The sequence below is a fragment of the Cynocephalus volans genome, chromosome 15, assembly GCF_027409185.1.
Source record: "Cynocephalus volans isolate mCynVol1 chromosome 15, mCynVol1.pri, whole genome shotgun sequence".
Taxonomy (NCBI): Eukaryota; Metazoa; Chordata; class Mammalia; order Dermoptera; family Cynocephalidae; genus Cynocephalus; species Cynocephalus volans.
The window spans coordinates 91,433,934-91,457,295 of NC_084474.1; the positions used below are offsets into that span (position 1 = coordinate 91,433,934).

Below are 23,362 nucleotides of genomic sequence, written 5' to 3' on the forward strand. Positions count from 1 at the left end.
TTTGAAAGCTCAATGTATTATTATGATTGTTGTATCTTTCTTTTTTAATTTTTCCCCTTATTTCAAATTCATTATTTATTTATTTTTAATTTATTTTTTAATTGAAACATACATATTTATGGAGCACAGAGGTTTTTTTTTTTAATTTGTTTTTTTTATTTTTTATTTTTTCAGCTCCCACTTATGAGTGATGACGTGTGGTATTTCTCTTTCTATGCCTGGCTTATTTCACTTAATATCCTTTTCTCTAAGTTCATCCATGATGCTGCAAATGGCAGAATTTCATTCTTTTTCATTGCAGAGTAGTATTCGATTGAGTATATATAGCACATTTTCCTTATCCAGTCGTTCATCAATGGACATCCTCTACCACTAAATTCTGCCCATAAATGTGTTCATAGAGTGTTCATTCAATATATATTTTGGGAGCCTGCTATATGCCAAGCACTGTGAGTTTTGGGGATAGAGCAAAAAGGGAGAAAAAATCCTGGCTCTTGGGCAACTGGAACCCCACTGGGGAGACCAAAAATGAACAAATGCACAGTAATAATGTCCAGCACAATTCCAGGCAGTAAAGAATAAGTAAGCAGGGTCAGAATTTGAGAAGGACTGGGTGGGGGTGACAGGGAAGACTCTTTGGGAGGAAGCCACCAAGCTGAGGCTTGCCCCAGTCTGGTCTCGGAAGGGGGTTCCAAGCAGAGTGAGGTTGTGCGGGATTAAAGCCCTGGATGGCATTTTGGATTGGACCCTTCCCAGCCCCTTGCCATTCTGAGGTTGTCTCGTTCTTGGAAAATGACTCATTAGCCATGATGTCATTTCTAAATAGCATTTTACATACTGGCTATTAAGTGGAACTCTTGATATAATGTTAAATGATATTCAATCCTTAAGATACAAAGCATGTATCCAGAAGCCCCATTATGGATGGAAACTGTGCTTTTGTTCAAACACTGATGTGATTGATTCAGTCTCTCAGGAGATAGTCGGTTTGTGGGGGAGGCATTCACATTCCCTGCCTCATATCCATTACATTATACAGGTAGAGCTGGCTGACAAGGGCTGCCACTGGGTAAGGCCAGCTGCCTGCAACTGATAGCCACTGGACGACAGGGCCTGCCTCCACCCCCAGGGCCAGCAGGGCCTGGCCCACAGTACAAATTAGTCGTACTGAACACATGGTTCCCCTCTAATCTGAAAAGTGCCCTTCATCCCTGGGCGAGACTGTGCAGAGGAGAGGCACCCAGCACTTGGGCCAGATACTCAGGGGTGAAGCCCTCCTTACCAGCTGTGTGAACGTGAGCAGAAATCTTAACTTCTCTGAGCTTGTTTCTTTGTGTTTTTGTAAAATTGGGATAATAATAGCATATGGTAATGGAAGAGTAAGTGTTCTGGAATGAGAAATATTTGGGTCCAAATCCTTGCTCCCACAATTTCCCTGCCTGCTAGCTCTCAGGTAAGTTATTCACTGTCTCTGGCCTCATTTCTTCATCTGCCAAATGGGATGTTGAAACACCAGCTCATGGGGCATGATGGGTGACATGGCCCAGCACAGTGTCAGCCTGACTGGCAGAGCACCTGTGGGTAACACATTCTGACTCTGATAATAAGCACTGATAACTTGAAAGATCACTTTGAGTTTTAAGTGAGAAAATATGCAGGAACATGCCTGGAACATAGTAGGTGATCACTAAATGCCCCAAGCTCTAAATGGATCTCTCACGCTCTGTGAGGGTGTGGTCACTCCCTATTCCATGACAGGCTCCTAACAAACATCGGAGATGGGGAGTGGATGGGTGTCCCTGACACTGACTGGCTGTGATCTCAGCCAAGTCACTTTCTCCCTGGACACTTCCCTCACCTGTAAACTGACAGAAGAGATGACATTTGACCATCTTTGGTGTTTTTAGCATCGGTAATTACTTATCCTATTTCCCCCAATTTTTGCCATGGCTGAGAGGAGTCTGTCTTCCAATCCAACTGTATTGCTTGCATAATAGTGAATTTGAAGGTTCTGTTTTTCTGCAGTAAATAATCCCTCAGTTCAGCAAGCATGCCGGGAGCCACGAGTTAACAGTGCTGCTGCTGGCAAGGTAGAGGACTTCAACCCAAAGCAAGGATGTTGATCTCAGGCAAGGTAGAGCGTGCATCAGGCACTGACAACGTTTAATGTAGCCCGAGACACACTCTGCCACACACAGACTTCCCACTGGGTGACTTTGAGGAAGTTATTTGATTTTGTCCAGCCTGTTTCCTTAACTGGAAAAATGGAATAATTTCTTGCAGGGCTGTCATGAGATTTAAGTGATGACATAATAAAGTGCCCGCAGGGGAAGACAGCACCCAGTAACTGCTCAGGCAGTGCCACTATCCCTTCCTGGGGACCACGGTGAGAACCTTTTGACCCATGTCCTCTGTGAAATCCTCTGATACTGGAGCCTTGTATTCCTGCAATAGCCCACCACTAGCATTCTGGTTACACAGGACCAGGCCTCTAAGGCACGGGGCAGACAGCAGTCACCTCCCCAGCAGGGATCCCCAAGGGGAACCAGATGTTGGGACGCATCCACCGAATAGACACATCCTTCACCTCTCCCCAGCGTTGCCTGAGGACTCCCAGGGGGGCAGGCTGGCTGGAGACATGCAGGAAGTGCTGGCTCTTATTCAGAGAAGGCTCCCAGGTGTCCTCAGCAGCGCCCCCTACGGCTCACTGTGAGGGATGGGAGAGAGGGAAAGGGGCCCAAGAGCCTGTTCAGAATCTGGTGGACTCATGCCCGGTGCCCACCCTGTGAGAAGCCGGGGGCAAGAACTGCAAAGTGTCCTCTTCCTCTACTTCACAGCATTGTCAACTGTCACTAGAAATCGCCACCTTAATCTGAGTTTCCACTTACCCGTTACATGTGGGAGAATTAGAACAACAAAAGAGTTTAAAAAGCGAACTTGCAGCTCTACTTTCTGGTTCCACTTTCATTGGTTTCAGATAAAAACAAAGACTTGGACATGACAAAACTTTAACAACAAGCAATTAACTAGGTGGCAGCAAAGGGCACTGAGAGAAAAGATGAATTGCCCCAAATAAATAAGGACTGGGAAGGAAAATGAAAAATGTCCCCAAGGTAAATGGGCTGTGGCACAAGGCACTGTGAGACTAGAAGCATCTGTTTCACGCAAACATCACGAGAGATGCCTAGAGATGTCAGGACTCAGCTGGGCCACGTGGCCACAGGAGACCTTAGCAACCGCCTGGATTCACTGGCTGCACCTGCCGTGCCCGGTGCCTACTGTGCACTCCTGGCCTCAGCCTCCAAGGCAGCCCTAGTTCCTCCCGGGTCTTCAGTGGGTCTGGGCCCAGTGTGGGCAGCTTCTCTGTTTAGGGCTCTGTCTCCTTCATGAGATGGTGAACTCCCTGAGGAGAGGGGTCAGATCCGATTCATTTTCCCATCCTTGAAAAGTCTGGTGCTTTTGTTGTTCCTGTTGGAGGCACCGTTTGTGGATGGAGGGAAGGAGAGAAGGAAGGAATTCACCTACCGCCTTTAAGGACCTCCCACGCATTAGATGCCCAGGTGGCTGCTCAGATTCCAATAATGAACAGGAATCCTGGCTACTGTGGGGACACTGGCTGGGAATGAGGCAGGCAAGGGCAGGCCAGGCTGGGCTCTGTGGGCCACATGGGAGAGTTTGGGTTTCTTTCCTCAGGCAATGAGGAGCCATGGAGGGCTTTAAAGAGAGGAGAACACAATCCAGTTTCTATTTTACACGGGGATTATGGCAGCGGGCGTGGAGGGGTGGGTAGGCCAGAGGGGAGTAGGCTTGGTGAGGGGGCTGGGGGAGGAGGCATGCAGGAAGAGATTGGACTGGAGAGCTAGTTAGGAGGTACCATGGGCATGACTGGGGCATTACCTGGGTGTGGGGGCTGAGGTGGGGGGAGAGAAAATGTCTGGGTCCAAATATGAGAACTGCACTGTGCCTAATATATCCTTTAAGCATTAAACAGCTAACCTCCCGGGAAAGCGGTATGACACTTTTATTCACTAGAATTTACAGAATATTCACTTATTAAACTAAAAGGGACCCTCAGAGACATTCTGTCAGATCCATCTTTACATAGGTGGAGAAACTGAGGCTCAGAGATGTTGGGAGATTGACCTAAGCCCCCTGGCTGGCGAGCAGCAGGGCCATCTAAGATCTATGCCTTCAACCTCCCAAGTCTATTCTCACCCCCATTCTCACTGTTCCAGCCCAGATAAGCCCTAAAAATAGCCAGAGTCATTTAAGGAAACGTCTGGAGGTGAGGCTTCTGGGAACTGGGTTTTTTTGTGGTTTTTTTTTTTTTTTTTGGTTTTTTTGCCAGATTACCCCATTACATTAAAGTTGGCAAGTCTGAGGCTCCATCTCTCCACAACTCCTTCTTCAGCCTCAGCATGGCAGGAACATTTGTTCAGAGCTGGTTATAATTAAAGTGATGGTAGATAAAGCAGTTTTCTGTGCACTCAGAGCTCCACAGGCAGGCCTCCTGCTCTGATTCTGATGGATGCCCACCTGGCTTTGTGATTCATTCCCTGGAGGCCTCCACAAGGCAGGGGAGCGGGGGCAGCTTCAGGACTCCACTGGCTGCAGATCTACACAGGAGGATGGATTCATAATACAGGGTCCCATTTCTGCCCAATCACCAAACAGACTCTTCAGCAGGATCCTCTCATATGCCAAAGACTAAAAACTGTGTACAAAGTTCTGCATATGCACACGTGTGCACACACACAGACACACAGACCCATGCATACGTACACACACGTGTGTGCGCGCACACAGCACAACTTCTGAATCCTCCCAGCAAGAATCAGTTATTCTTAAGGAGAAAAAACTCTTGCTGCTCTTCAGTCCATAGAATGACAGGAAAGCATGAAGCGCATTCTGTGTCACAGATGACATAGGCAGGGTCACTTGTCCATTCGTTTACCTCCCTCCCTCCCTTTCTTCCTCCTCCCGTCCACCCACTCAAGGTCTCACGCTTCGACTCATGCTTCTTACCTTCACTCGTTTCATTCATATATGCCTTCATTCATTCAACTAGCATTTCACTGAGCACCTTCTAGGTGCCAGCTACTGCCCTATGGCCTTAGGATATATGACAGAATGCCCAGGTGTGGACAGGTCTCGTTCTCAAACAGCGCATATGCTTGCTGGGGAGGTAGACAGACAAGCAGATGATCATGACACCTGATTGGAGTTCTCAGGAAAGAAGAAAATGTCAAGAGTAACAAATGGCTCTGTGTGGCCTAAAAAGATGTCTTGTCGGTGACTGCTGAGTTGGGCTTTGAGGGATGAGTAGGAGTTCACCAAGGGGACAAAATGGGGATGAGTGTACCAAGCAGAGGAAATACCATCAGCAAGGGGAGCACTGCATCTTTGAGGGCCAGTGGCCTTTTTCAATGGGCTCAAGAATAAGCTAGAATGAAAGGAGAAGAACATTTTCTGCAGGGTTAAGGAGCATGAACTAGATTCTAGGAGCCAAGAAATATGGATTTTAGAAAGACAGCTCTTACTAAATGTGAGAGAACAGGGCAATGCCAGAAATTGACATTCTAATTACAGGGATGTCATAACATTCCAGATGAGGACAGGGTGGGCTGGATTTACCTGGTGGAAGCTAAGGGAGAATAGCTGTTTCTTAAATTAGCTGTGCCATCCACCAAGTAGCGGCTGGAGTACTGTGTCCCCTCTCTCAGGCTGCCTGTCTGGGGTGGCCGGTCTTTGGGACCGAGTTTTGAATCTGTTCGGTGGTTTCTCTACTGCATCAGAGCCTATTTTTTCACTGCTTATGGTAGGGACATAGACTGACTTTGGATGATGAGGGTCAGGTTGCCCAATTTTTAGGACAAATATGACTTTCATTTCTTCACTTTTTTGAATCAATTATCCCGGAATAGGTAATGCACAGCCCTGACTCCAAGACTAGCCACTCCCTGTGGCGAAACGGCTATGAATGCAGGCTTCGCTAAATGATGACATGGATATGGATGCTGATTCCGCCACAAACTCAGGCAAGTTGATTAATCTCTCTGACCTCAGTTTCCCCAACTGTAAAATACATATGTAATAGTACATCCCACATGTGAGGGCTAAATGACATGCAAATCTCTTGGCACACAGAATTGCTCAGTAGGTACTGACTGTTACTATTATTACCGCTATCAATGGCATTACTATCATAATTATTCCCTTCTACAGACATATGTGCTGGATAATGAGTTACTTTGGGGATAATGCTGTGAAGAACTTTTGGGTAATGGAACCAAGCAAGAATTTGCTTGCAAGAACCTCAATGGGAGGTGTCCTGAGGCAGTGGTGGTGGCCAGGCACATCCATGCTCAAGGGAATAAATAATAGATTATCCAAGAGCCTGGGGATCATCGAGACAAAAAGTGGGAATGTCTAAGTCAAACTGCCCGGGAGCTTTGCACCCTGGGCAAAGTGGCTTAGCTATAAATATACTTATCTGAAGGTAAATGAATTAAAGTGATGGAGATGAAAGTCATCTTTATCTCATAAATTGGATAGAGAAATCCTGATTGCGATAATACCTCATTGAACACCAACTATATACCAGGTATCCTACCAGGAGAAAAGAGATGAATAACACTATCTTTTGGGGGGTTTATCCAACAGTGCTAGTAGTTTATTTGGGAGGTGCTTGATAGGGGAGTAGGGGCAGGAGGAAGGGAAGGAAAGCAGCTGCTAAAGAGAATGCAGGAAGCCAATTGCCCAGGCAGATGACTGCCCCTGGATCCTGCTGGGAAACTCTAGGAAATGGAGTCAGACATGGACCTCAGAATAATCCAATCCAAGGAACAGTAGAGCTCGGTAGAACCAGTATTCTGTAGTTGAGGGCTGCTCCTGAGAACTATTAACTCCCTGGCACATTTTGCCTGCTGTGCATACAGGCGGAGCAGCTGTATATGATTCTAGAAACATCCTTCAGGCACAAAGATGTAGAGGCTGGCATCTTTAAGCCACCAGGGGCACACTGACATGGCAGGGCCCCTGGAATGCAGACAGGGTACTGGCAGTGCACACCAAACACCTGGTCCTAACCTCACGTGGCTCTCTGCCTGGGATGGGAGACACACGTGGTGAGAATTGGCCCCAAGATGATGCAGGATAGGGAGGATGAGGGAGATCAGGATAAGGGGCAGCAGATTCAGCCTCCCCCACATGCTGCTGTAGCACTTCCATTCTGTCACATACAGAGACAGCCTTTGACTAGACTCTGCGGTGTTTCTTTCTGCCGCTGGGTCTGCAGTCACGTGTCTCTGTGTTCTCACCCACTGATTCACTCATGTATTTGTAACTCTGATTCACTCTCTCCTTCATGCCAAAACACATTTCTTTATTCTCTCTTTTGCTCACTTTCCAATCATTTGCTTATTTATTTGCCAACCCCTTTACAAACCCATTCATTCTAATGCATTATTTAGTGACTCCTATAGGATTTCCACAGCCTGCCAAATGGGAAATGTGAATATCCTTCACTATTGGAAGGTTCATGGATGAGAGCTGCCACCTGCACAGTCCACACCATCCCATAAGGACTTTGGAGAAAGATGGGAATGAGAACAGGGTCAGTGAGGCCTCCCCAGAATGGACCAGGGTCATGCTCAGGTGCAGGAGAAAGTACACCAGAGTAAGCTATGTGTGGTTGCTGTTTCTCTCTTACCCGTGATTTCCTTGGTTTCTCCATTGGTGTGCTTAAAGCGATCTCCTTCTACACGAACACTAGGGCACAGCACATCTGGGAAAAGCAAGAGAAGATGGAGACCAGTGAGAAAATGTGACCCACAGCCACCCTGTGAAATATGACAGCAAACTACCTCCCCACCCACCTCTATGGCATGTCAGGTGTTCAGTACCTGGAACAGATGCAGAGTGGCTGGCAGCTCCACACTCGATAGTTTTTTCATTAGTCATGTACTTATTAAGCATCAGCTCTGCAAATACTGTGCTCCCTGCACTGGGCATAAACTATGAACAAGATTTTGTCTCTGTCTACAATGAACTCACAGCCTCGTCCATTAGATGGAGTCAGACATGGAATTCAACATTATCAACAGAGTGTAAGGGGTGATAAAAATGTGTCTAGGTTGCTGGGGGACTCAGGGCACACCTAACTGGGCTCAGGAGGACAGGGAAGCTTTCCTGGAAAGATACCTCTTAAAGGAACAGTGTCATTTAGCCAGACAGACAAAAGCACAAAAGGTGATAGAGGCAGAGGGAACCTCATTCACAAAGCCATAAGCATGTACATAAAAATGCCAAGTCAGTGGGTGCCCATGAAATTGAAACTGTGTCCCTGAGGAAGCCAGAAAGGTGTCTAACGTGTCGCCCCTACAGAGCTTCAGGTACGATCGCAGAAGATCACAAATCGCAAGAGAAGCAAAACTTCTCAGTTATACAAAAGCAGTGGAGTAGGTCACACAACCAAACAATATTTACTACACTATATTAAATAAATGTCTTATCTTAAAGTCTTCATGAATCCTCATTAAAAAAAAAAAGTTGAAAGGAAAAGGACTCTTTCAGTCTCTAAAAATCTCAGAAAGACGGCAACGCCTTGTAACAACACTAAGATCAGGGTTTCAGATCCCTGTACTGGCCATCTGCCAAAAAACAGACAGAAAATAAAAATCTTAGAAAGCGCACTAACTTTGAATTTTAATTGGCTGGGCCCGAGTGTTGGCTCTGCTACCAACTAGCTCAGTAGCTTGGAGACGCCTCTTAAACTCTGTGTCTCAGTGTGAGCCTCTGTGGCATGGGAGACCCTAAAGCACACACACTTGTCAATGGGCTGCTTTGAGGATGGGCCAAGATCAAGCCCGTAGTAGCCCTGGGACTAGGGTAAGGAGGCACTCTCTTAACCTTAGCAGCTGATGCACCTAGCTGACCTTTCTGTAGACTTGGCTCTTCCCATTAAGCCATTCAGTTATCACACATGCTTATTATAATCACGCACCCCGTCAGTTCTATGTGCAATGACCTCTTCTTGTATTGGGGGCATAAATGTTTCGGTGTGGGATGGTTTGGGGCTCCTTTACCCATCAGCAGTGAGGGGGAACAAATGAGATCTTTCCTGATTTGAGAGGAGGTATTTTTAATGTTTATCCTAAAAGGCACCACCAGGTCTGGCAGCCCCATGGGAGGGGTTATTTTGGAAACAGCACCGGACTGTCTGACTAGGAGTAAATACCAGAGAGGATGCAGGCGCTGCTCAATATTTAGCCAGCTCTGCCCAGGCCATGGCAGCTGTGGAGTCACGATCAATTACTTTAACCTTGGCAGCCCACCAGGGAGACAGGCTGGGGTTGCATGTCATTTAAATGAGTTTAAAATTTTAAATGAGTTGACTCAAAGGTTCTATCCTTGATTACGAGCAAATCTCTGGAGGCCGAGCTCAGAGTATACCGCATCGCTGAGTCATGTTTCTGCAAAAACCCCCAGGGGAAGGCTTCATTCCCAAATTCAGATGGGCAAGACCATGAATACAGAAAAGATGGAAATTCTTTTCAAAGATGGTATAACTTGCCCAAATTTCTTTAAGGAATCATTCCCAAAACAACCCACAAATTCCCTTTCGGGGCCATCAATAAGCCTCAGACACTCAAGAGTCTGAAAGAACAATTTATAGTTGATTTGGTTAAGTCAGGACAGATGGCTCCCAAAATACCCTCCTCCAGCCAGGCTTCCCAGGGATGTCAGGGCCCTTGGGGTACGAATGCTTGGCAGGAGGTAGGATTAGCATCCAAAGCCCCTTTTAGCCTGTAATTATAAGCCACTTTCCAATTCTTTTTGTTCTCAATACCTCCACATATTGGATAATGATCTATTTATTTTTGCATTAACATCTATTCAAACTGGAACATTTACAGAGCTCCAGATATGTTCCAAGCACTGAGCTACAACTAGGAACACAGAAATGGGTAATAGATAAGTCACAGTCCCTGCCTTCAGGGTGCTCATGGGCTGACTGCAGTGACAAACTCCAAACACGTAAGCACAAGAAGTGTCAGAGCTGTTGTGGCATCATTGTGACTTCTTGCTTCACAAACCTCCTCCTATTCAATCGCAGAGACTCTGCTCAGCTTTCAACAACTCCAGGGCCCTGATCCCATTCATCCCGGCCTGCGTAAAGAGCCCCTTCTCCTTAGGGACTGGTGTCTGAGAGCTGATGGCACCATATTGAAGTCATTGACTGGCATGCCCATCTCCCCAGTGAGTGGGGTCTTCAGAGCTGGCTGGGTCTCAGTTCGCCTCCATGTCACCACTCTCTTCACAGCTCCAAGCCCACCACAGGCCTTCAGTTCATGCTGAACAGAAAGGACCACTGACACCTGAGCTGAGAAGTAAACACTGAAGGTAGACCAAAGTGCCTTCCAGGCATGGAGTTCATTGTGGTTTTGATGAGCCAGCGATTTTGATGAGCCGTTGAGAAAACATCATGGACTCAGGAGATCCTGACTTGGAGGTGCAGCTGGCACCGTGAGCTGTCAGCCTAACACCCACGACCCACTGTTTCCTTGCTAATGAAATGCTACTTTAGTTCAGAATGGCAGAGTTTTCAGACCAGTGGGAAGAGTTTTTTGGTCTAAAACAATGATGATTCTGTGCCCCACCTTTCCAGACTAGCTTGCAGCTAGAGATAAACACGGGACCCAGTTCTGGCCAAGGAAACAAATAACAGAAGTTTACTGTGGTTGGGGTATAGGGAGGCTTAAAAAGCTTTGGGTTTTCTTGATATAAGGGGACAGATTGGTAGATGGAGTTGGCAAGTGTATTTTCCCTTCTTCTTCCTTCAGATACAGAACATAACGACTAGGGGGATGATCCAGGAGAATCGAGAATAAAGGGACTTCAAAACCAGCCACCCCAAGTCTGGGTAAAAAGCATAAAAAAAAACAAACTTCTGTTTGATTAGGCCTAAGTAGTTGAGTTTTCTTTACTAGCAGCTGAGTGCACTCCAAATCTGCATGGATTCCCTTCCTGTGAACAGCACTGATAAGCCAGGTGAAGGCTTGGAAGGGCACATTCTCTTTCTGGATGCCTGACGACAACTAATGAGGGTGGTGAGGACTGATGTGCCAATCTCCTTATAAAGGAGCTACTGACAGACTGGATTACTTCACTATCCCAGTACATATGGATGTATCAGGTAATCATTCAGGATCAACATAAGAAGCAGTTCTGGAATTAAGGAGAGATAAGTTCTCAGCAACCAAAATGTGTATTATTTAGTTTGTTCTTGGTTGGTTGGTTGGTTTATCTTCCTTTTTGAAGTATGAGAACCCAAAAAAAGGAAACGGCTGATTCCAAAGACCCTGCTGCCTTGGAGTTCATTTACTGTTTACCCACTAACATTCATTTTCCTTTGCTCTTTAGGTAAAGAGAGCATCCTGGACTTCTGGGGAGGAAAAGGTATCTTTTCCTATAGCACAGGTTCTATTTCACCAGAATCCTATTGGTTGACCAGAGCTGCGGCTCCAAGGGTAAACATCAGGAATTGACTGCAGCCTTTCTGGAAAAACACTTTAACTTACTTGTCCTTGGTTTACCAAATGGCAAAAGGGGGGCATGTGTTTGCATATTAGGGGAGGGGGAGGGTTTGCACAAGATGGTCTCTGATGTCCTTCTGCTTTATGTGATACATCCATGGTCTTCTCTGCAGAATACACAGCTGTGCCATCCGCTGACCCTCAACCAAGAGCTTTTCCAGCTGGGAAAGAGGGTACAGGTAGTTATGGAGTACCCACTGTGTGCCAGTCATCTGGCTGGGGATTTAACCCACAACAACCATCCTAGAAGGTAGATTTTGTTCCCATTACACAGATGTAAAAACTGAGCCTAAGAGTAGTTAAGAAACTCATCAGATAGAAGTGTCTGTGTTTGAATAAATGCCTACCTGAATCTAGAATCTAGGAGTGGAGATGGCAGGACCTACATAAAGCATCAACAGGACCAGCAGAAGCAAGGGAAGAATACTCGACAGCCCCGCTGGGTAACCTACAGGAAGCAATCACGGCTCATTCATCATGGTGCGGCAGCGGCTGCTGAGTGCAGCTACCCACAGAGGAGATGTATGACTTCCAAGTGAGCAGGGCAAGAGGCGGAGGAGGGAAGATATAAATCAGATGCCTGGCAGACACACAGCCCAGTTCCTCCACCGCTCTAAGGCCACCAGGGAATCATCCACACATCCCCCCTTAATGGAGGCAGCAGACACTGCACCAGGCACATGGGCCCTGGGGACAATGTTAATGACTACAATTCTAATGGCTCCCAGGGACTGGGTGTGCACATATGCAGCTACTGTGCCGGGCACGCTATGTGGATTGCTTCTGATCCTCATAACTGCTCTGCTGGGGGGATGTAGTTATCTCCCTGGCCGGCAGACACACAGACAGCTTGCTGAGCACTAGACACTATTCCAAGCATGCTGAATACATTAAAGCATTTAATTGAATATTCACACAACTTTATGGGGTAGGTACTACCATTTACAAATGTGGGAGGAAAGGCATAAAGTAGTTAGTAATTGTCCGAGGCCATATAGCTAGCAAGTGGCAGAGGGCACATGATGGCTCTACATATGGCTCTACATATGGCTCTTGACCACTGCATGATATAGCCTCTCCAAGGACCAACTCACCTTCCCCAGGTCACCTGGCCAATAGAGACTCAAGTCTGTTTCCAAAGCCTACACTGACAGATGGCCGACTTGCTACCTCCCAAAGCAGTCCATTCACCTTTGAACTGTCCTGACCTATAGAAGGGTCTTGCTCACCCTGAACCTATAGGATTCATTCACTTACACATGGGGAAGCCGAGGCTCAGAGATGTTAAGTAATTTACCCATCATCACACAGCTATCAAGTGGCAGAGGCAGGAGCTGAGCCCAGGGAGTCAGCCTTGGCCTTTGAGCTCTCAACTACTATCCATACAGTCGCAGTGTCATAAGTCACCCTGTGTGTGGTAGAGCAATAACAAACCAGTGGTTGAATGGCTGCGCTGTCTCACAGTCACACGTGTTCTCTCATGTAATCCTCTCCGCAACCCTGCAGGGAATGTACTCTTATCTGTATATTACAGGTGAACAAGTAACTTTTCTCATTGTTAAAAAGGGGGAGGGGGAGGATTGTGATTAATTGCATCCTACGGCCATGGTGTAGATCATGTGAGATGAAAAAAAGATGGCCAAGGGTCCAGACACTGAGTTCTTATGTCCAGTTCCACCTCCACCTCCTGTTCTGGAACTTTCTGTAGATTCCTGGCTTACATTTCTCTCCTAGTCAAAGTGTACTTGCACCAGCTGCCTCCCCAGAAGCCTCAAATCCTCTGGTTGATAAATTCACATTTCCCAGGTTCTTCAGGCTGAAGAGAAGGTACGGTCAGACTGCCAAGTATTTGGGGGAAGTTTTCATGTAAATGTTCTAGAGGCAGCCTGGTAGAATGTTTGGTAGACAATATTTGCTAGAAAGAAAAATCCCCCCTGGGCCTGCTGACAGTTGCAGACACTGGTCCAGGATATCAGGGTCACCCCTCCGTCCTTCCCCTCGTCATCTCTGCCTTGGGGAGAGTTCCCACAGCATAAGCTGAGGAGCGGGGCACTGGTACCTCTGGGCCTTTCCTAACAGGGAACTGAGGATGCAGGCATCTCTGCTTGGAGACTAGAGGGGTAGAGGGGATGGTCACAAGGAGAGGCCCTGCCAGGGCCACCTCTCTTCTCCCAGCCCGAGCACAAACTTCTCTGGGTGTAAGGAGAAGCTGCAGCGGGGCCAGGCCAGTGGGGAAACACGCCCCCAAGGCTGAGGAAAGGAAAGTCTGGAGTCAGACAGAGCTCACCTCTTTCATGTCAGTTGCCCTTTTTGTGTCTATTTCAAAACTTGGAAATAGAGGCAAAAGTTTGTGTTTTCCCCCATCCAGGGTTGTCCTACAGATGAAATGGGAGAGTGGATGGGAGGTTCTCCGCACGATGCCGGCATCTAATAAGTGCTCACTCACCCATTCATTCAGCCAATACATACTTGCTAGTGCCTGACACGTGTCCCAGCATGAGGAACCAGTACAAACAGGTGGACACACAGACAAGGGGCTCCTCCCCTTTTGGTGTTCACGCACTAGTGCAGGAGTCAGAGCCACACAGAACAACACAGAGACCCACACAGAGAAACCACTGTGTGTCACCATGCTATGGAGGAAACACGCCCATGCTGTGATGGGGCACAGGGTGTGGAGGCACTGGATGGACGTTGGACAAGACCTCTGAGGCAAGTGACATCTGAGCTGGGAGCTGAGAAGGAGAATGAGTGAGCCAAGGGAAGAGCAAAACAGGCAGAAAGTACTGGTGCAAAGTCCTGAGGCAGGAGCGGGATTGGCTTGTCATGGAGTGGGCGAGGGGGCCAAGCTCTGTAGCTAAAGTGGCAGGAGGTTAGAGGAGAGATCAAAGGTGCCAGGCCATGGAGAGCCCCAGAGCCCAAGGCAGGTTTGGAATTCAGGACAAAGAAGAGACCACTGTTCCCAGGGGTACAAGGCTGCATGGGACAGAGGCCAGCAGCAGCAGGTGCTGGTGGCAGTGGATACCGGAAGAGTGTCACCTGTCCAGGGATAGTTGTCAGCGCCAGCTGTCATCTGTGATTTCAAATGTCCCAAGGGACCTCCTTTCCCTCCCAGGGAATGTCCTGTGGACCAAACACCAGTAGGTGTCACCAGAGACTGTGAAGACCTTTCCCTAGGAGGGTTTGGGGGAGATGATGGCATGGGGGAACCTCAGGAGGGCAGCAGAGCCTGGGGCCAGCCTTGGTGTCCAAGAGACAGCAAACCTTTAAAACCAAACCTCTTTCCTCCATTCCGCATTTCACGAATGCCTACCACATACCCAGTACTGAACCGATCCTGGGCATAAAATAATGGGAAAATACAAGCTCTCTGTCCTCAGGGAGCTGCTGTCCAGAGGAAAAGATGGAAATTGGTCATATAAGGCAATGACGTCTTTAAGAAGTGTGTGATGACACAGGTGGGAAGTGCTGAGGCTAGGGCTACATGAGAGTGGTCAGGGACGGGAGGTTGGAGAGTCGGGGATGTCGCCGATGAGACTGGAAGGGGGCTGGAGGTAGGTAGACAGGGAGGAGGACAGTGATCCCTTGGAGGTCCAGGCAAGGCCTGGAGGTGGGCAGGACCTGGAAGTTGGTCACCATGGCTGGGAGGTGGTCAGCAAAGGGAAGAGCAGCCACAGATGAGGTGGAGGGATGGCGGTGCTGGCTGTGACAGGGCAGGGGTGGGAGCAGAGAGACCAGTGAGGAAGCTGCTGCATGGTTGAGGGAGGGGATGATGGTGGTTTGTACCCATGTGGTGGGGGTGGGCATGGCAGAGGAGGCCAGAGCCCAAATGTGTCTTGAAAGCAGATCGGGCCAGCTTTGGTAGCAGACTAGATGTGAAGTGTCCAAGACAGAAAATGCTTTGTCCTGTGCCCCTGGAAGATGGGAGCTATATGCCATGAGTCTCACTTTATACATTTCACACTTGAGATGTTCTTAGATACTCAGCAAGCATCCGGATCTACAAGCCTGCCATTCAGATTCTGAGACACAGGTCCCAGCTAGGGGTTTCAATCTGGAAGTTGGTAGTGTGGGGTAGATGGTGTTTAAACCCTGAGAGGTTTGTGGATGGTCTGTTGTTGCCTGGTTCATCTCGAAATCAACAAACTCATTATTCCAAGGAACTCAACAGTGTTGAAAAATACCTCCAAATGATTTGCTTTAATGTGATAGCATTTCAAGGAGGGAAAGAAGAAGAAAAGGAATATGTTATTGAATTCCTCACTACATGGAGCTCTTCACATACTGTTCCCTCCAACAGCTCTTCTGGTTTTCTCAGAGGAGAAGTGGGGACTCACAAGATTAAGTGACTGTCCCCAAATAACAGAACTCATTATGAGGCTCCAGAATCCCAGCCCAGATCTCCCATCTTTGCACTACAGCGTGCTCCTGTGTGAAGGCCACAGGAGGAAAGTAAGCTGCATGACCAGCATGGGGTTAAATGGTCCAGCTGCTGAACAAGGTTCCAGGGACCCTCAAGAATCTCTTAAATGAGAATGTGTGAGATGGTCACATGATGGGTGAGGAACAGGGATGATGATAATGCAAGAGTGTGTGGTCATAGTGGTGGGCAGGGAGAGAGGTTGTGCACCAGCAGGACTATTGGACATTCATGTCCTGTTGGGAAGTTTGACCATTAGGCTGGTGGCCTCACTAAGGAGTAGAAGGATGAGGACATGAACCAACACATCCTGAGTGTCCACCCTCTACTGGGACATGGGCACTGTCTGGATGCTAGGGAGGCCATTGGGAATGGAAAGGACGAGAGTCCCTGCCTTCTTGAAGTTCACATTCCAGTGGATTTTATTTAATTATCTCAACAGCCTTCCTGGATAATTTTATCATTTCCAGTTTACAAATAAACCAACTGAGGCTCAAAGAGATTGAAGACCCACCTGTGGTCGCTCTCCTAGGCGGTGGCAGAGGCAGGATTCAAATACAGGTCTGGCCAAGAAGCAGGGTCTGGGCCCTTGCCACCGTGCCTCCCCTGTGGCCTGCTTGGGTCTCTGCCACCATCATGACTGGTGATCACCTATGAGAATTGACATCTTTGGAGCCCCCAGGGAAAAGCAATCCATTGGCACTTGCACTTGTACTATCCTTATTTGGTGACAAGTAGAGGCCTGCCCCAGCCTGGACCTCACAGACCCCATCAGATTGCTTTGTCTTTCCCTTCTCAGAGAGGCAGCTTGGCAGAGGTGGTGATGGTGGTGGTGATGGTGGTGATGGTGGTAGTGGTGGTGGCGGTGGTGGTTATGATGATGGTGGTGATGGTGGTGATGGTGATGGTGATCATGGTGATCGTGGTGATGGTGGTGGTGGTGGTGGTGGTGGAGGTGGTGGTGGTGGTGGTGGTGATGGTGGCAGTGGTGGTGGTGGTGATGGTGGTAGTGGTGGTGGTGGTGATGGTGGTGGTGGTGGTGGTGGTGGTGGTGATGGTGGTGGTGGTGGTGGTGATGGTGGTGTTGGTGGTAGTGGTGGTGATGGTGGTGGTGATGGTGGTGATGGTGGTGGTGGTGGTGGTGGTGGTGGTGATGGTGGTGGTGGTGGTGTTGGTGGTGGTGGTGGTGGTGGTGGTGGTAGTGGTGGTGGTGGTGGTGGTGGTGATGGTGATGATGATGGTGGTGGTGGTGACGATGATGGTGGTGATGATGGTGATGGTGGTGGTGGTGGTGGTGGTGATGATGGGAGAGATGAAGAGTCTACTCAGATGGCCAGAAGTCAAGAGATTGGCTCTGCTATTAACTTGATGTGTGACCTTACACAGAGTCCAGCTTTCTCCTGAGCCTCAGTTTTCTCTATTATAAAAGAGTAAACTTCTTGAGTCTCAGGATTTTGATAAGAACCAGATGAAAGGAAATGAAAAGTGCCCAGTATGGTGCTTGGCACACAGAAGCTGATGCTCACAAAGTAATGTGACAACCACCTTTCAATATACTTTGCATATATCAACTAATTTAATCCTTCCAACAGCCCCATAAAGTGGTAACTCTTATTACTATGGATTATTTCAAATAAATGAGAGCACCAAAGCGTGGGGAGGTAAAATTCCTTGTCCAAGCTCACACAGCTGGTAAGTGACAGAGCTGGCATTTGACCCCAAGCAGTGGTAGCGTGCTTCACAGGCCGTGTGTGCTCCTAACCACCACCATGCTGGGCTGGGGCTGAACTGTCGCGGGGTCCTCCCACTCCAGCGTCTCCTCCTCACTTCAGTGGGGCCTCTTATCATCAGAGCACTATGGCTCTCAAAGCCATCTGGGAATCTCCCTGCCAAACCATCTTTCCATCTACTCACAGCCCCTGCCCAGTGGCTCTTTTTGGATGCCAGGAACGAAGAGCTTCCTACCTTCTGAGCCAGCCATGCCATTGAATCCTCTCAGAAAGCTATGTCAGGATGGGACTTTTCTGTATCAGCCCCAATTTTACCCTTTAGGACCCCATGAGCAACACTAATCCCCTCTGTCTAGAGAAGCCTCTCCTCACCCCTAATCCCCACGCATAGGGGTCTCAGCACCTTCACTTGTCCCCCCACAACACAGTTTCTGATTTATTCCTAAGCTGTCCATTGTCAAGAGTGAGGGACAGCTGAGTCCCTTCTATCTGGCGGGAGGGGGGCCTTTTTGAGCCATGACAGCAACTCAGGAAAGCACAGTTTTGGATTCTCTACTTGAGGGAGACTTTAAACCAGGCAGGGCAGGATCACAGGAGCCCCGAGCTGGAAAGTGGGGCTGGACTGCGGGACTTGCAGAAGGAGAGGCTGTGCCTGGGCAGGGCCTGCTCGTTAGCAGCTCCAGAAGTTACTATAAATGGGTTAGGAACAAGGAGGACATGGTGATTCAGTGGACTCTGGTCATGCCTGACACCCCACGGCTCCCCCAGAGCCCAGTCGAGAAGTGACCACAATGCTGCATCTGGGTATTTGGGTGTGAACATCCCAAGGGGGCTTCCCGTGTGTCTCTGTGTGTGTATATGGCTGTAGTGTTCATTGTGGGAACCAATCAGGTACGCGTGCCCCGTGTGTTTGTGTGATGGTGTGTGTGCACGCATTGGGACATTTCTATGGTGGGGGTGCTGGTCCTGGGGAGACAAAGACAGGGAGAGAGAGAGAGAGACAGAGAGACAGAGAGAAACAGAGAGGGAAGACTTTGTGTGGACAGCATGTGGGACACACTCTCAGGATGCCCCAGTGGGTCCCTCCCTGCCAGAGCCTTCGGGGCATGTTGCCAGTGACACATTCCTGACCAGGAAAAGCCAGACTGGCAGGCATGAAAAATCCAGGCCCACAGGCTGGGTGTTAGGCAGGCAGGGCCAAGCCCAACCTGGGGCCCCCTGCTCACTGCCCCGCGCCCCCCAGGCTATTCCCCTGCCCCTGTGGACATGCCTGAGGAAGGGAGTGGGCTGTGTGTCCTTCTACTTTCCCATCTTACGCCATGCCTGCCCCTTCTTCTCTGTCAGAGGGTTCTGAGTGGCCCCCCTCTGCCTCTCTGGATTCCCTGCCCTGCCTCGTCGGTGGTCTTGCTGTCTTCCACCGTCCATCTCCTTCATCTCCCTAGGCCCCGTCTGTCTGCCTTTCTACCTCCACCCACACCTTCTCTCTGCTGGTCCCATGCCCAGCCCCAGCTCGCTGCCCCCTCCTCCTCCCCTTGGCTCTCCCACCTGTCCTCGGGCAGCCTTGGCTCCTCTCAGGCTCTCTGCACAGACGCACCATGGCTGCTCTGCCCAGAGCCCACCCTCCCACAGCTCTGCCCCCATTGGATTCAGCTTTTGAGAGAAGCTTCAGAAGGACGTGAGGACCAGTCTGTGCCAAGCAGAAGGACTGCAGAGCGGCACAACTGTCCAGTCCTGGAGGAGGCCCTCGCAGCACTCCCTTGGGGCCCCTAATATGCTCACACCTTCCCCTGCTCTAACCAGACACAGGCCACCTGGACATTCATTGCTGACTTGGCGCCTAAATCAGATCTGTGAGGCAGGCACCTATGGTGTCCTCGTTTTACAGAGGAGGCAGCCGAGGCTCAGAGAGGGGGAGCAGCTGATCAAGGGGCGCAGAGCACCTCCTGACTCTGCCCAAGATGTCCCAGCCCCTTCTGCTCCAAAAATCCGCCCTTCCATCCCCAAAATCTCTCAGGTGGAAAAACAGGGTAGGAAGAGTTAGTGACTCATCCACGCTGTGGGACTACCACTAAGGAAGGGACTTCTTCCCAGAATTCATATTCTGACAACATGGAATCAGACTTCAGGATCAGGAATGTCTGAGCGACCCTACTGTCCAGTCCTCTCCTTTTATAGTTGAAGAATCGGATGTTTGTAAGAGGACCTGCCTCATGGTGCAGTGCCCACCAGAGCCATGCCCAGACCCAGGGCCTTCTCTCCCAGGGCTCTGCCCACCACTGCTTCCCAGAAGGCCACAGCCAGGGGCATTGCCGCAGAGGGGCACACCTGTGAGCGTCTGCTCTAGTTACAGGGGCGTGTACAGGAAAATCAGTCCTGGGGATGATGGCACATGGTTTCAAGTGCTGTGAAATAGATACTCTCCCTCCCAAAGCTTTGCCTTCTGTCTTTGATGCAAACCTTTGAGCCAAGGTCACTGCCTTGGGTCATAATGTCACCAGCTCCGTGAGAACAAACATCACTTTAGGCTTCTTCCTCTGTCTCTGTTCTGTTGGATCCACAACAGAGAACGAGCCTCGTGCTTTATACGTGTGGTAAATATTTTCAGACCCTCTGAGGCTGAGCTGCTCAACTCCAAAACCAAAACCAGCTCTTAATACCTAGCCTCTAGGCACTGGAGGAAAGAAAGCTCACAGCGCCTCAAGCACACTGCTGAGGACATCCAGGTCACACAGCCAGGATCCTCCTCCTCCTGGAGATTCTGACCATGGAACTCAAGGGTGCCGAGCGAAACGTCACCCAAACGCCGTCTGGCAGTCCATCCCCCCAACCCTGAGCTTCCACAGGATCGAGACAAGGAGGTGGAGATCCCCAACAACTTTACCATCTGGTGCTAGGCCACCTCCTTTCCTCCCTAGTGGATTCTGAGCAGATGGAGAAATATACAAACAAAGGAGTGGAAAATGGCAAATTTATCGTGTGAATTCAGAAGAGAGTTGAAAGGCAGTTCTGCTAGCCCTGGAGAGATGAGACATTCCATAGGAGAGGTGGAGCAGAGAAGGTAAGAAGCATGGCATGAAGAGCCTCCAAAGGCCGGGGCCTGGCCCCAGCGTTGACACTAAGTCACCCCGTGTCCGTGTACAAACCATCTCCCTCCCCAGTATCCTGAAAACAGAGGACTGGCCAAATAAGTCCCAAATACCTCCCCATGCAGGCATCCTGCCTCCACTTTAAGTCTGTGGTTCTCAGGGAAGATGGGCAAACACGAGAAGCTGCTATTTATTTTTTCTTGTTCCAGCCACATTCTCTCTATTAGCATGTGGCCTGGGGCCAGACACATCTATGTCCAAACTCAGGGTCATGTTCCCAAAATCAACACCAGTGACAAAGGCAAGCTGCAGAAACTGGAGGCCCAGGACCTCCAGGACAGGGCAGGAGGCTGGGCTCAGCCCTCCACCTCATCAGGACCCTAAACGCCATGTGGGAGAAGATGGCAAGGCCAGGCAACGGCTTCACTGGGTCCCCGGTTACGAGGCAGAGATGGACATAGCTGCCCAAGGTCCTCCTCATTTTCTCCAGGACCTTCTCTTCTAGGAGGGCTGGTGGAGCTGGGTTCCTGGAATGGACACTGGCTGCATTCCCGAGGACGCCTTGGTGAGGTGGTGGGAATCGCAGCCAGATGTCAATGAGGAACAGCTGGTACGTCCTTCCCCTGGACAAAGCCAGTCGGTCACTGCAGAGCTGTCACTGAAGACAGGGCTGAGGGTGAGAGTGTCCAGCTCACACTGGAGGTGGGGCCGCTGCCCACTCACTCTGCTCCCCCAGGGCACCCACCCTGCACTGCATCTCCCACTGCAGACTGCCATCGCTCTGAGGATCTGTGGGCGGGGGGCAAGCTGGGGGGGGCACCGGTGTGGTTTCTGTCTTTGTGCCCCTCCATGGCTGTGAGGACCCGCCTGCAGCCTGGGCTCTGCTACACCTGCCACCCCCTCACCTTGAGAGTGAAGCGGCCGTGGCTGTGGCTTCACCGTCAGCTCCAGGCGCTCCCATTCACCTCCTCCTGGCTGACCCTGAACAAGCGGCTCCATCTTTCTGGCATCTGTTTCCCCATCAGACCATGATTAAGTGCCGGACTCTCTAATCAGCTCTCTACTCCACGTCCTAATCAGCCAGCCGACCCCTCCGCCCACCCCACCCCTGCCCTTAACCTCCCTCTTCCCTTCTCGGGGTTTCCCTCCTCATCTGCCAGTCTCCTTGGCTGGCTCGTCCTGCCCTATCAGACCGGTGAGCACGGTGGGCCTCTGGGCTCTCTCTCACTTTCCACTCTCTTTATCTTGATCCTGGATGATTCCATCCAGTCCTCTGGTATACAGAGTCTGCATTGTGTCCCCTCCGTGGCACAGACGGGGCCAGGGAAGGCCAGTGAGGCGTCCAGGGCGCACGAGGCAGAACTTCCCTCCAGGTGCCTGCCTTGATGTGGCACCGCCCAGAGCGAGCAGTCACCGCCTTAAATCTTGTGCCTCACTCACCTGACCCCGTCCCACCTGCTTCTCTGGGTCTCGAGCTCTGTCTTTGAATTTTATACAGTCATGACCTCAAAGCCACCTAAGACACAGAGTTCAGGACAACAACACACTTTCTCCTGACCCATCCCCTTCCCCTTGGTGGACTCCCCAAGTCACAAGTGCCACACAGCCGTGCTCCCAGGAATGAGTCTTCCATCTCTTCCCTTCGGCCCACATCCATGAGGTCCTTTCTCCAAATATCAGTCCTCCTCAGAAGTCCCCTCCATTCCTGCTGCCTCCCCTCTGGCCCTGCCCTTCATCTGTCCTACACCCCCAGATCTGCCCAGCTCCATCTGCCGTCACCCCCACCCCACCCGCAGGTCCTAAACTTCTTGCTCAGTGGAGGTCCCCAGCGCTTCTGCAGGTACCCCGTCTCCCCACACTGCCAGCGTCCTCAGCCCTGACCCAGGAAGGCGCCTCTTCTGTGTCAGTACTGCTGGGACAGGAGCCTTGGAGGTGCTCCATCCAGGGAGAACCAAGTGGACCAAGGAGGTTATTTCTCCATTTGCCACTTCTGGGCTCAGAGGAAGCTCATGGGACATGGGATCTGGCTTTCCCTGTAGCTGCACAGAGGAACCAGGTAACACAGCCCAGAATTGCAGAGGAGTTAACGCTCCCTGGGGTGGCATTTAACCATCCAGACATGGGACAGAGCCAGAAAACAAATTCTCCACATTCTCCTCTACCTAGACTGACTATTCTGAGGTCACAGACTCCATGCCGGCCACTCTGCTGACATCCTACATGACACAGCGCCCAGCTCCACTGTCTGGGGTGGCAGGTGCCATCCAGTGATGCACCGCACTGCACCTGCTCCTGCGCCTCACACCCTTTCCCTCACTCTTGCCTCCCCGGGGGTCCAGCTGCCCTCTTTGCTCCTGTGTCCCTTCACCGCAGTCCATTTTCCATCAATGACAAAGTGACCTTAAAGTATGAGTAAGGTAGCAGCCCTCTCTGGCTTAAACCCCTCCAGTGGGGCAGAAGAGTATATTCCATCTGTGCAAAACTCATCAAGCTGTGCACTTAAGTTCAGTTCTCTGAAGTTTGCTCTCC

The 23,362-nt window shown here is 49.9% G+C and overlaps 1 protein-coding gene across 1 annotated transcript in view; it reads right to left on the minus strand.

The window, feature by feature from the left end:
• COL22A1 (collagen type XXII alpha 1 chain) overlaps positions 1 to 23,362 on the minus strand; it is a 274,799-nt gene that overhangs the window by 236,781 nt on the left and 14,656 nt on the right. The window contains exon 3 of the mRNA XM_063079935.1: positions 7,712 to 7,786. Within this exon, the coding sequence (XP_062936005.1) occupies positions 7,712 to 7,786 (75 nt within the window). The remainder of the gene's footprint in view (positions 1 to 7,711; positions 7,787 to 23,362) is intronic.